This window comes from Monodon monoceros, unplaced genomic scaffold (assembly GCF_005190385.1).
Source record: "Monodon monoceros isolate NGI ecotype Baffin Bay Population unplaced genomic scaffold, NGI_Narwhal_1 Super_Scaffold_21, whole genome shotgun sequence".
In the NCBI taxonomy this organism is placed as follows: domain Eukaryota; kingdom Metazoa; phylum Chordata; class Mammalia; order Artiodactyla; family Monodontidae; genus Monodon; species Monodon monoceros.
Genome location: NW_021703778.1, coordinates 138,011,914 through 138,026,204, shown reverse-complemented (window position 1 = coordinate 138,026,204; position 14,291 = coordinate 138,011,914). Strand labels below are relative to the sequence as shown.

Here is a 14,291-nt window from a genome sequence, read left to right as displayed (position 1 = left end):
CTGTCTTTTCTTCCCTTCCAGGGTCTTTTCAAACATCCGACATCTCAGCTCTGTTTTATGTTGAAGGCAAAACCAGTTTGTTCTAATTCTGTTTACAGATCCTTTTTCTAAGGGCTCCTAAGGAATATAAAAGGGAGGAGAGAGAAGGGTCCAGCTTCCGTATTGTTCAGTATGGACATAACACTAAGCCAAGTGTACTGGGGCTTTCCAGTGAGCCACAGGCATTATTCTCCTCCCAGCATTTTTATCAGCCTGCTCACGCCGGCCAAAGGCACAGCAGAGGCTGAGTTATACCAGCAGGCATCAGAAGCATAAAGAATCCTTTCTGCCAAATGTTACTATCTACCATAAGCTAAATTCAAAAGCCTGACCTAACTGCTCTCAGGTCTCAAGCCTCTCAAAGGGCTTCAAAGGTATTTGCTCTTGAATCTGAACATAACCTCTGAGGTAGGGAGGCGGCGAACGCAGGGCAGTCGCCTCATAAATGGAAGAACTGAGACCTGCTGCCAGATCTCATACTGAGACCGGGAGCGAACAAAACACACCTTTTTCGAGCATCTTCTTCCTCTCTCCCTCTATCCAGTCATCACATCTCTCAGATTTGTCCACTACCCTCCATCCTCTCTGCTGTTACCCAAATCCAAGTCACCATTAACCTGGGTCAGTCTCCCTCTAGCCCTGAAACCAGAGCATTTTCACTAAAACACTACAATCTGTTCACTGTAACTACAGAACTTCTAATAAAATACAAATCAGATTGTGTCACTCCCTACTTAAAACTTGTCAGTGGCTTCCCACTACCCTTAAAATAAACTCCAGCCTTCTCAAGGAGGCTTCGGGGCCCCTCGGGCTATTCCCAGCCTGGCTGTCCAGCTTCATTTCTCCCCCTGCCCACCAGGCCTCTGCACTTCAGCCACACTGAACTTCTCCTTTCCTGAACACATTCTATGCTCTGTCGCCAAAACTTTTGCAAATGCTGGGTCCCTATCTCCCCACTACCCGCCCAGAATGCTTCCGGTTATATAACCTAGATTAGGAGGTCAGGAGTACATAACCGCTCCTTTCCTAAGAACTGAGAAAAAAATGGTGCTTGCTATGAGTTCATTGCAACTGGATTAGTGGCAGTCCACAGGAGCTGTGAATGCCGGAATAAGCTCATCTCAGAAACTGGAAGGAGTTGTGACAGACCTGAAAGATCAAGAGACCAGTTCTGCCTAACCCAGAATGAGACAAGCTAGCCTCCAGATGCCAAACTGTCCCCATCAACTGCTGCTTCTCTTCAGGTCAATCCACTCAACAGCACTCAGGAGTAACTGCTGATGCTTCCAGGCAAAGACAATTAAAGGAAGACAAAGTGAAACGTGATGGAACTGGGGCACTAGAAACCACGCAAAGCAGGGAAACTGCATGAGACCTGCTAGGTTTCATCCATCATTCGCATCTTTAATCCTCTGTAAATGAAAAGCATGGCTCGAATGGCAGAACATTACCAGAGGAGCTCAGGTAGAGGAGGAATATGGCTACAGTGCTCTTCAGTGAAACAAACATTTTTTATGTCTAGCAGATATGAATAAGAAAACAGAAGGAGAGAAAGACAGACAAGATGAAAAAGCAGAGGGCTATGTACCAGATAAATGAACAAGATAAAACCCCAGAAAAACAACTAAATGAAATGGAGATAGGCAATCTTCCAGAAAAAGAATTCAGAATAATGATAGTGAAGATGATCCAGGACCTCGGAAAAAGAACGGAGGCAAAGGTCGAGAAAGATGCAAGAAATGTTTAACACAAAGACCTAAAAGAATTAAAGAACAAACAAACAGAGATAAACAATACAATAACTGAAATGAAAACTACACTAGAAGGAATCAATAGCAGAATAACTGAGGCAGAAGAACGGATAAGTGACCTGGAAGACAGAATGGTGGAATTCACTGCTGGGGAACAGAATAAAGAAAAAAGAATGAAAAGAAATGAAGACAGCCTAAGAGACCTCTGGGACAACATTAAATGCAACAACATTCACATTATAGGGGTCCCAGAAGGAGAAGAGAGAAAGGACCCGAGAAAATATTTGAAGAGGTTATAGTCGAAAACTTCCCTAACGTGGGAAAGAAAATAGCCACCCAAGTGCAGGAAGTGCAGAGAGTCCCATACAGGATAAACCCAAGAAGAAACACGCCAAGACACATAGTAATCAAATTGGTAAAAATTAAAGACAAAGAAAAATTACTGAGAGTAGCAAGGGAAAAACGACAAATAACATACAAGGGAATGCCCATAAGGTTAAGAGCTGATTTCTCAGCAGAAACTCTACAAGCCAGAAAGGAGTGGCATGATATACTTGAAGTGATGAAAAGGAAGAACCTACAACAAAGATTACTCTACCCAGCAAGGATCTCATTCAGATTCGATGAAGAAATCAAAAGCTTTACAGACAAGCAAAAGCTAAGAGAATTCAGCACCACCAAACCAGCTCTACAACAAATGCTAAAGGAACTTCTCTAAGTGGGAAACACAAGAGAAGAAAAGGACCTACAAAAACAAACCGAAAACAATTAAGAAAATGGTCATAGGAACATACATATTGATACTTACCTTAAACGTGAATGGATTAAATGCTCCAACCAAAAGACACAGGCTTGCTGAATGGATACAAAAACAAGACCCAAATATATGCTGTCTACAAGAGACCCACTTCAGACCTAGGGACACATACAGACTGAAAGTGAGGGGATGGAAAAAGATATTCCATGCAAATGTCATGTGAAATCAAAAGAAAGCTGGAGTAGCAATACTCATATCAGATAAAATAAACTTTAAAATAAAGAATGTTACAAGAGACAAGGAAGGACACTACGTAATGATCAAGGGATCAATCCAAGAAGAAGATATAACAATTATAAATATGTATGCACCCGACACAGGTGCACCTCAATACATAAGGCAACTGCTAACAGCTATAAAAGAGGAAATCGACAGTAACACAATAACAGTGGGGGACTTTAACCTCACTTACACCAATGGACAGATCATCCGAAATGAAAATAAATAAGGAAACACAAGCTTTAAATGACACAATACACTAGATAGATTTAATTGATATTTATAGGACATTCCATCCAAAACCAGCAGATTACACTTTCTTCTCAAGTGCGCACAGAACATTCTCCAGGATAGATCACGTCGTGGGTCACAAATCAAGCCTCAGTAAATTTAGGAAAATTGAAATCATATCAAGCGTCTTTTCTGACCACAACGCTATGAGATTAGAAATCAATTACAGGGAAAAAAACGTAAAAAACACAAACACATGGAGGCTAAACAGTACGTTATTAAATAACCAAGAGATCACTGGAGAAATCAAAGAGGAAATCAAAAAATACCTAGAGACAAATGACAATCAAAACACGACAATCCGGGCTTCCCTGGTGGCGCAGTGGTTGAGAGTCCGCCTGCTGATGCAGGGGACACGGGTCCGTGCCCCGGTCCAGGAAGATCCCACATGCCACGGAGCAGCTGGGTCCGTGAGCCACGGCCGCTGAGCCTGCGCATCCGGAGCCCGTGCTCCACAACGGGAGAGGACACAACAGTGAGAGGCCCACGTACCACAAAAAAAAAAAAAAAGAAAATAACGACAATCCAAAACCTATGGGATGCAGCAAAAGCAGTTCTAAGAGGGAAGTTTATAGCTATACAAGCCTACCCCAAGAAACAAGAAAAATCTCAAATAAACAATCTAACATTACACCTAAAGGAGCTAGAGAAAGAAGAACAAACAAAACGCAAAGTTAGCAGAAGGAAAGAAATCATAAAGACCAGAGCAGAAATAAATGAAATAGAAACAAAGAAAACAATAGCAAAGATCAATAAAACTAAAAGCTGGTTCTTTGAGAAGATAAACAAAATTGATAAACCATTAGTCAGACTCATCAAGAGGGAGAGGACTCAAATCAATAAAATTAGAAATGAAAAAGGAGAAGTTACAACAGACACCGCAGAAATACAAAGTATCATAAGAGATTACTACAAGCAGCATTCTGCCAATAAAACAGACAACCTGGAAGAAATGGAAAAATTCTTAGAAAGGTATAACCTTCCAAGACTGAACCAGGAAGAAATAGAAAATATGAACATATGAACAGACCAATCGCAAGTAATGAAATTGAAACTGTGATTTAAAATCTTCCAACAAACGAAAGTCCAGGACCAGATGGCTTTACAGGTGAAATCTATCAAACATTTAGAGAAGAGCTAACACCCATCCTTCTCAAACTCTTCCAAAAAATTGCAGAGGAAGGAAAACTCCCAAATTCATTCTATGAGGCCACCATCACCCTGATACCAAAAGCAGACAAAGATACTACAAAAAAGAAAATTACAGACCAATATCACTGATAAATATAGATGCAAAAATCCTCAACAAAATACTAGCAAACAGAATCCAACAACACATTAAAAGGAATCATACACCATGGTCAAGTGGGATTTATCACAGAGATGCAAGGATTCTTCAATATATGCAAATCAATCGATGTGATACACCATATTAACAAATTGAAGAATAAAAACCATATGATCATCTCAATAGATGCAGAAAAAGTTTCTGACAAAATTCAACACCCATTTATGATAAAAACTCTCCGGAAAGTGGGCATAAAGGGAACCTACTTAAACATAATAAAGGCCATATATGACAAGCCCACAGCAAACATCCTTCTCAATGGTGAAAAAGTGAAAGCATTTCCTCTAAGATCAGGAACAAGACAAGGATGTCCACTCCCACCACTATTATTCAACATAGTTTTGGAAGTCCTAGTCATGGCAATCAGAGAAGAAAAAAGAAATAAAAGGAATACAAATTGGAAAAGAAGTAAAACTGTCACTGTTTGCAGATGACATGATACTATACATAGAGAATCCTAAACATGCCACCAGAAAACTACTAGAGCTAATCAATGGATTTGGTAAAGTTGTAGGATACAAAATTAATGCACAGAAATCTCTTGCATTCCTATACACTAATGATGAAAAATCTGAAAGAGAAATTAAGGAATCACTCCCTTTTACCACTGCCACATAAAGAATAAAATACCTAGGAATAAACCTACCTAGGGAGACAAAAGACCTGTAATGTAGAAAACTGTAAGACACTGATGAAAGAAATTAAAGATGATACCAACAGATGGAGAGATATACCATGTTCTTGGATTGGAAGAATCAATATTGTGAAAATGACTATACTACCCAAAGCAATCTACAGATTCAATGCAACCCCTATCAAATTACCAATGGCATTTTTTTACAGAACTAGAACAAAAAATCTTAAAATTTGTATGGAGACACAAAAGACCCCGAATAGCCAAAGCAGTCTTGAGGGAAAAAAATGGAGCTGGAGGAATCAGACTCCCTGACTTCAGACTATACTACAAAGCTACAGTAATCAAGACAACAAAAACAGAAATATAGATCAATGGAACAGGACAGAAAGCCCATAGATAAACCCACACACCTATGGTCAACTCATCTATGACAAAGGAGGCAAGGATATACAATGGAGAAAAGACAGCTTCTTCAATAAATGGTGCTGGGAAAACTGGACAGCTACATGTAAAAGAATGAAATTAGAACACTCCCTAACACCATACACAAAAATAAACTCAAAATGGGTTAGAGACCTAAATGTAAGACCAGGCACTATAAAACTCTCAGAGGAAAACATAGGAAGAATGTTTGACATAAATCACAGCAAAATATTTTTTGATCCACCTCCTAGAGGAATGGAAATAAAAACAAAAATAAACAAATGGGACCTAATGAAACTTCAAAGCTTTTGCACAGCAAAGGAAACCATAAACAAGATGGAAAGACAACCCTCAGAATGGGAGAAAATATTTGCAAACGAATCAACAGACAAAGGATTAATCTCCAAAATATATAAACAGCTCATGCAGCTCAATATTAAAATAACAAACAACCTAATCGAAAAATGGGCAGAAGACCTAAATAGACATTTCTCCAATGAAGACATACAGATGGCCAAGAAGCACATGAAAAGCTGTTCAACATCACTACTTATTAGAGAAATACAAATCAAAACTACAGTGAGGTATCACCTCACATCAGTTAGAATGGGCATCATCAGAAAATCTACAAACAACAAATGCTGGAGAGGGTGTGGAGAAAAGGGAACCCTCTTGCACTGTTGGTGGGAATGTAAATTGATACAGCCACCCTGGAGAACAGTACGGAGGTTCCTTAAAGAACTAAAAATAGAATTACCATATGACCCAGCAATCCCACTACTGGGCATATATCCAGAGAAAACCATAATTCAAAAAGACACATGCAGGCTTCCCTGGTGGCGCAGTGGTTAAGAATCCTCCTGCCAATGCAGGGGACACGGGTTCGAGCCCTGGTCTGGGAAAATCCCACACGCCATGGAGCAACTAAGCCCGTGCACCACAACTACTGAACCTGAGCTCTAGAGCCCGTAGGCCACAACTAATGAGCCCATGTGCCACAACTACGGAAGCCTGCGCGCCTAGAGCCCATGCTCCGCAACAAGAGAAGCCACAACAATGAGAAGCCTGTGCACAGCAACTAAGAGTAGCCCCTGCTCACTGCAACTAAAGCCCACGCACATCAACGAAGACCCAACACAGCCAAAAATAAATTAATTAATTTATTTATTAAAAAAAGACACATGCACCTCAATGTTCATTGAAGCACTATTTACAATAGCCAGGTCATGGAAGCAACCTAAAAGCAACCTAAATACCCATCGACAGACAAATGGATAAAGAAGATGTGGTACATATATAGAATGGAATATTACTCAGCCATAAAAAGGAACGAAATTGGGTCATGTGTAGAGACGTGGATGCATCTAGAGACTGTCATACAGAGTGAAGTAAGTCAGAAAGAGAAAAACAAATATCGTATATTAACGCATATATGTGGAACCTAGAAAATGGTACAGATGAACCAGTTTGCAGAGCAGAAATTGAGACACAGATGTAGAGAACAAATGTATGGACGCCAAGAGGGGAAAGCGGCAGAGGGGTGGTGGTGGTGGTGTGATGAATTGGGCGATTGGGACTGACATGTATACACTGATCTGTATAAAATGGATAACTAATAAAAATTAATAAATACAAAATAAACATACACAGGTTATTTGTGAGTAAAAAAACAAACAAACAAAAAACCAATTATTGGGTCTCTTTGAACTCCAGAATTCAATGGACACCTCTTGCAGAAAAAAAAAAGAAAACAGAAGGAAATCGGCACCAGAACGAATAAGTTAGAGAGTAATCATATCTGAAAAAGGTATGTGATAAAATGCCAAAGCAATCTCGCCAGGGTTTCTTTGCTTTCACCTATAATCTCAGGAAACTTTAAAAAGCTAAATTTGGAGTACTTGTAGAACAGGATGAAAATGTAGTGACCAAGAGGGGGAAAACAGGGCTTCTCTGGTGGCGCAGTGGTTGAGAGTCCGCCTGCCGATGCAGGGGACACGGGTTCGTGCCCCGGTCCAGGAAGATCCCACATGCCGCGGAGCGGCTGGGCCCGTGAGCCATGGCCGCTGAGCCTGCGCGTCCGGAGCCTGTGCTCCGCAACGGGAGAGGCCACAACGGTGAGAGGCCCACGTACGGCAAAAAAAAAACAAAAAAAAAACAACAAAACAAGAGGGGGAAAACATTTTTTAACTTTTTTCTTTAGATGTCAAGACAATACTGTTTTCCTCAATAGTTATATTGGCTTCACTGGCATACACAGTGTAAAAACAAGACCACAGGCCCAAAAGGGAGTCCCTTGTGCTAAACTCCACATTGCCAAACCGGGACCTCATTGTGGTTTCTGCCCTCCCAGAAATGGAATCTTAAACCCGTCAATCAGGAATCACCTGACCAGCACCGGTGAGGGAATCTGCCTGGTGGACATAGCCAACCCGCTTTTTTGCCTGGTTTAACTCCTTGTCCCTGCTCCCTTCTGCCCATAAAGTTTCTCATTTTGTACAGCTCCTCAGGGCTCCTTTCTGTGCGCTAGATGGGATGCTGCCTCATTCAAATCAATCTTTGCTCAAATAAATTCACAGAATTGTTAATAGGCCTCCATTTATCTTTTAACAACAGATACCCGGATACTGTGATATAAGAAGAAATATGTATTTGGTCTTCTCCTCAGCACAGAGCTCATAAAACCCGTGGAATTTCCTGACTGATGGGCGATAGGAGAGTCTTGTTATTCATAAAATGCGCCCTTTGACCACACCTGAGTTTATGCTAATGAGGTGACTCCTGGAGGATGGGGGCTGGTTGCCAGAGGCACCAACCATGGGATTCGAGGGTTGGAACTTTCAGGCCCACTCTCCAGAAGACTGAGTTAATCACCCAGTGGCCGATGAGTTCATCAATCATGCCTACATAGGGGAGCCTCCATAAAAACCCTAGATGAAGGAGTCTGGGGAGCTTCTGGGCTGTGGACGCACCTCTGTGCCTGCTGGGAGGGTGGCACATCCCAACGTCACGGGGACATAAGTTCCTACGCTTGGACATTTCCAGCCCTCACCCTATATACCCCTTCATGTGGCTGTTCATTTGTATTCTTTATGACATCCTTTATAATAAACTAGTTAAACAGTAAAAAATTCTCCTGAGTATTCTGAGCTCTCCTAGCAAATTACTGAAAGGAGGACGGGGTTGTAGGAACCCCTGGTTTGTAGCCGAGTCAGGCAGAAGTGTAGGTAACCCACTACTTGTGACCACTGTCTGAGATGGGGGCAGTCTTGTGGGACTGAGCCCTTAACCCGTGATGTCTGTGCTAACTCTGGGTAGTTAGGGTCGGAACTGTTTAATACGAGGAAAAAACACCCCGACGTTTCATGTCAGAAGCGTTGGGAGTAGAGAGACAGTTCTCCAGGTACCTAGGTTTCCAGATACCTAGGCTACTTAGAGACAGAAGAATATCCTCCACTGAAGGTCTTTGCAGCCTGGTTACCTACTTTTATCTGCAACGTGTTTTGTGCTCCACAACTTTCATGTTTTTTTCTTCCCCTATACTTTCAAACCAATAGTTAAGCCAGAATAGTAATCAACTTGTGTAGAGGAAAATACATTTACAAATAGGCAATAAGATGGCTTTGATACAGAAACCTCATAAAAAATGTATTTATCAGACTAAAGAATAATAATCTGGTATAAAATCTCAATGATCCACACTGCCTTTGAGTACTGACTAATTCAGTGAATTCCCTATATGCTTCATAGGCAACCTCCTGCCAGGTGAGTAAACTACTTGCTAGGTACTTGTAGTTCTTGAGAAAAATGATCATTTTGAGCCCGCTGGTTCCATCAGTTCATGCAACTGTGTGTCATACACCCTACTGGCCCCTAAGGGTTTCTGCACCACCCAAAGCAATTCTCACACAGTTGTTAAACATTCTCATGATTTCATCAAATTCATTCAGAAAATATCTCCCCTTCCCATGCCAGAGAGATGAAAGATTATATTACAGTATACAGTTACATCTTACAGTATATCCTTTCATACCAAACAAATGTATTTTTCATTTTTAAAACAAAAGCATTTGATTTTATTTCTGTGTTACTCATATTTTGGCATTTACATAAAAGAAGTCAAGTGACAGTGACCCCTGAGGACATCTGTATCGTATTTGCAGTGATTATGAACTGTGTCACTGACACTTTACTCTGCATGTCATTCGCTGAGACAAGGCAGCAGTTTCCCTGTGTTGTTCCCCGGGCTTGGCATCTCTGATGGCAGATAAACCCGAGAATCTGCTGACGCAGCTGCCTGAGAAAAACCCCACTCACCTCACGTCCACCTCACCTCCAACGTGCATGAGGAAAGAGCCATCAGGTTGCTTCAGCGAGTACAAATACTGGAGAAGCTTCTCTCTGAGAAATGAGCAGGAGAGAGGCAGGAGATGGCGATGGTCAGCGTACTGGCAGCAGGCGGGAGCCCAGCTGGGTGTCCAGTCCTGCTGGCCTTGACTGTACCTGTTAATGACATCATAGGCCTCTTCGGTGCCAATGATGCACAGCGCGTTGACTGCTGCGTACGTGGGCGCAAGGTGTGGGTACTGGCCAGGGCCCCCTCCAAAGCCACCTTCTGGGCTTTGACACAGCTCCAGGAACTGACACACGCTAGGTACACAGCCAAAGGGAAAGACAAGGTCAGACAGCATTCGTTTCAAAACACCAAATTCCACCAGTCCATGCCTTTCCAAGCCTCCGCCTTCCTCAAAAGGGAAGAAACCTCCCCTCCCCACCTAGTGAATATATACTGGATACAGTCAACACCTGTAAAGGGCCTAATTCTCTAATGATAGCCTGATTCTCTGCTATCATCAGCTTTGTGTGCCCTCCTTTCTGAGTTTTGTGTTTAAGCCTTCGCCTAGTCGTGAAGCAAGGAACATAAGGCCGGGCAGTTCTTAGAACTGGGAGTAAGTCTCATGCTTCTTGACCCAATCTTTCCCATACTTTTCTCTCAATTTGCCACCCTGGATCTATGGAACCAGCCCGTTCTCCTTGTCTCTAGAGTACCTCCCAGGCTTTGGATTTTGCCTAAATCATGGTGATACTCAACTGCTGGTCTAGAGCCATCACCTAGGCCTACCAGGAATATTTAAAGAGATGCCTTCTCACCCCCATTGCCGTGTAAGCCCCAGTGCGCTACTGATTTTTACTCCGCTCACCGACAAGAAACAAGCTTCCAATGGAGTCTGCCTCCATGGTTAGGAGAATAAGAAAGAGGTGAGCTTCTGCTTGCTCAGCTCACTGTGGCAAACTTAAGCACTGCTGACTCCTATCACAGGAATGCATCCCAGGCCGTAGGCTTTTGGAGAGTTTCTCACAGAGGCTTCAGTTCCTTCACTGAGAGAAACTGTTTATTGAGGGCTGGCCTCCAAGCCCTTGCTTCCAAGCATGGCATCAGTCTGCCCAGAAGTTATCTTCTTGCTTTAAGTGAAACCAAGAGAGCCCCTCTGTGTCTAAGGCCCTCTAAAGTTCATCGGAAAGGGGTGCCCCCGGAGAGTCCTGGTTCTCGAGCTGTTTCCGCACAACGTAGCAGGATCACAGCTTCCTACTAGGACAAGTCCTCAGTTAAGAGAACCAGCTGCAAATCTGTGTCCTTCTAGTGCTCAGACAGCCTTCTTTTCCTGGGCTCTTTTGTCTCATTTTTTCTTATCTACTGCTGCCAGAGAGGTCGCACAGAGTCTACTTAAATCTCCACTAAGACACAAGCTGATTGCGCCTTCCCCACGTCATATTTGATGACTTTTGATTTCAGACGTGCCATTATCTGGGCAGGGACAGCCATAGAAAAGCTGCCGACTTCCTAGGAAAGCCCTGAAGTCATCACAGGTTAAAAGCAATCCACACTCACTTCACGTTCCACCCACAATTTTACGGTAGGAAACACAAGGATTGAAACTGAAGTTGATAATCAGAGAAGGAAGACAGTTCTGTGACATGTCTTTAATAGCAATTAATTTTTGCAGAGAAAAATGAGTTTTTTACTAACATGTTTCCCAAACCCTCATCAATTCTTATCCTATTTCCCAGAAACAAATAGCTAATAAACTCCTGGTCTAACAAAAGTTGGCTGCATTAGCATACAAAAAGTTTCCTGATCACAAAAATAAAGTTTTTTGGCTGACATAAAACTTAACAGCACATTTTTAAAAAGAAAAAGGAAAAGAGTCATCTAGTTATCCATTCCCTTCCCCAGCTCCCATGACAGACTTACGGCAAATGCAATACTCCTGACCCTGTAGCCTAAAGTCTGGAATGGGCCGGGATCTGAATGTACCAGAGACACCATTAAATCACCCCTCCACACCAACTGCCCCCAGCTGACAGGCTGCATCTGACTGACTGAGGGCTATGTGGGGAACAGGGGTTGGGCTCTTCTTGAGTCTGAGACGCTTCCGTACTATAGAACATTCTGATCCAGAGTCTTTCCAACTTGTACCTTAAGGAACTGGCAAACTGACAGTGAAGCTACCAGCTGTCGTGAGCAGAACTCCTAGCAATTCTGAAAAGCAAAATGTGAATGATACTTCTAACGGTCCAAAGGGGAAGAAAAACTTGTCTTAGAGACCAGAAATTCACCAACTAATTTTAAAAATCACACGCGGGAAACACTGAGCAAACACCAAGAGTGGCACACTTTGTGAAAAACAAGTATTCATAAATCACTCATTTAGTCATATGACTGAAAGATCTAGTAGATCAATTTTCTTTCAAGTCAGCAAGGCATTTCATTCTCGCTTAAATGACGACTTCCAACAAAGTGGGAAACTATCTTCCAGATCAGGAATTTAAAAACCCCAAATGTGGAGATCAGAATCACTGGAGGGCTAATAAAGAACACAGACCCAGACCTGCTGAAGCAGGAAAGAGCTGGGCCTCTGTATTTTTACCAAATTCCCAGGTGATGTGGATACACACGAAGTTTGAATACCACAAGTCTTTGCTGTATAATTAGAATCACTTTGCGGATGTTTTAAAAAAAAAACAAACCCAAGCCCAGGCCACACCTAATACCAATTAAATCAGAGTTGCTGAGGGTGGGCCAAAGTGGCAATAGTTTTAAAAATTCCCCATGTGACTCCAATGTACAGCCAAGTATCAGTGCTTCTCAAACTCGAGTGTGCCGTGGAAGTCACCTGAGGATCTTGTCAAACTGCAGATCTAATTCCGTAGAACTAAAGGGACCCGAGATTCTGCATTTCTAGCAAGCTCCCAGGTGATGGCAATGCTGCTGGTCTGAGGACCACATTTTGGGTAGCAATGTGATACATCTGCACTGTCCAATAGGTAGCCACTAGCCACATGAGGCTTTTTTAAATTTCAATTTAAATTAAGTAAATTTAAAATTAAGCTCCTCAGTCACACAAGCCACATTGCAACTGTACGATAGCTACATGTGGCTAGTGGCTGCAATAAACCATAGAATATTTCCATGACCTTGTTAAGTTCTATTGGACACTACTGCTTTATCATCCAGCTATTAAAAAGTATGTAAAACTGTAAGAGGATTAAGTTCAAAGCAAGATTATCGATGATTTACTTGGACTTTTAGGGGATGTAGGGGATGGCTGAGGACTGCCTTAAAGTGGTTGATTCTGGACATCACTGTCACCCGTGTGGATGGAGGACTCAAAAGCATGCATAGTATATAAGCAAATAATACATAACGAGCAGGGAAACCCTCCAAGGAGTGAAAGTCCAGAATAATATAAAACAAATCAGAAGCCAATAAGAATAAAACAAGTGAAACAGGTGTAAGTAGCAAGTAATATGCTTAGAGATGGCAGGAGTAGGGGATAAAGAATATAAAGCATATAAATATAAGAAATAACTAGGAACACAGCAGAAAAAGGACCAGAGGTTAGGGTCCGTGACTTGTAAACAATACAGAAAATGCTTTTTCAAAGCATCATAAACACAAAACTATATCTGGCTCAAGCCTCCATTTTCCAACTCAAAGGAATTTCAGAATAGACTTGTAAAAATGGCTAAGTATAAAAGTGATTAAAAGGCTTACCATTAGAGAAAACCACAGTGTGGAAGCTACTCAGCAAAATACCTCAAGAATACAAAGGGTAATTATGCAAACTTTCTAGTAAAGAAACAAAAATTGGGGCTTCCCTGGTGGCACAGTGGTTGAGAATCTGCCTGCCGATGCAGGGGACACGGGTTCGTGCCCCGGTCTGGAAGATCCCACATGCCGCGGAGCGGCTGGGCCCGTGAGCCATGGCCTCTGAGCCTGCGCGTCCGGAGCCTGTGCTCTGCAATGGGAGAGGCGAAAGCAGTGAGAGGCCCGCGTACCGCAAAAAAAAAAAAAAAGAAACAAAAATTGAAGCTAATCCGCAGCAAGAAGAATTTAGGTTAGATTTAAGAAAAACTTCAGCACCAGACAGGTTACCACAGATAGACTTAAGGCCTAGAATAAGTTAGAAAGATGATAGCTTTGGAAATAGGCACAGTCATCCTTGAACAGATAACTTAGGAGCAGATGCAAAGGCAGGATGGATGACTTGACAGCAGGCTAAGACATCTATGCTAAGTCTTCCGATTTTCATACTGTAAGACAGCTTCAGCTGATAGAAGGGAGAGGAAAACTCCTTCCCTGGTAGAGGAGAGCACTGAGCAGGGGAAAGACAGGCAGGCTCTCCTGTCGATTCCAGGAGGCCAGTGTCGCCCTGGGGAGGACGACAGGTTCTCTGATTTCATCAAGAGGCGATGCCTGGTGTGCTG

General features: G+C 42.3%; 1 protein-coding gene across 5 annotated transcripts in view; it reads right to left on the bottom strand.

The window, feature by feature from the left end:
- FNTB (farnesyltransferase, CAAX box, beta) overlaps positions 1-14,291 on the bottom strand; it is an 85,560-nt gene that overhangs the window by 25,449 nt on the left and 45,820 nt on the right. For all 5 annotated transcript variants that reach the window (XR_003795761.1, XR_003795762.1, XM_029236571.1 and 2 more), the window contains exons 5-6: positions 10,026-10,172; positions 9,840-9,923 (exon numbers count right to left, since the gene is read on the bottom strand). Coding sequence is in view for 3 of the 5 variants with exons in the window: in XM_029236571.1 (XP_029092404.1) it covers positions 9,840-9,923; positions 10,026-10,172 (231 nt within the window). In the remaining 2 variants the exon portion in view is untranslated. The remainder of the gene's footprint in view (positions 1-9,839; positions 9,924-10,025; positions 10,173-14,291) is intronic.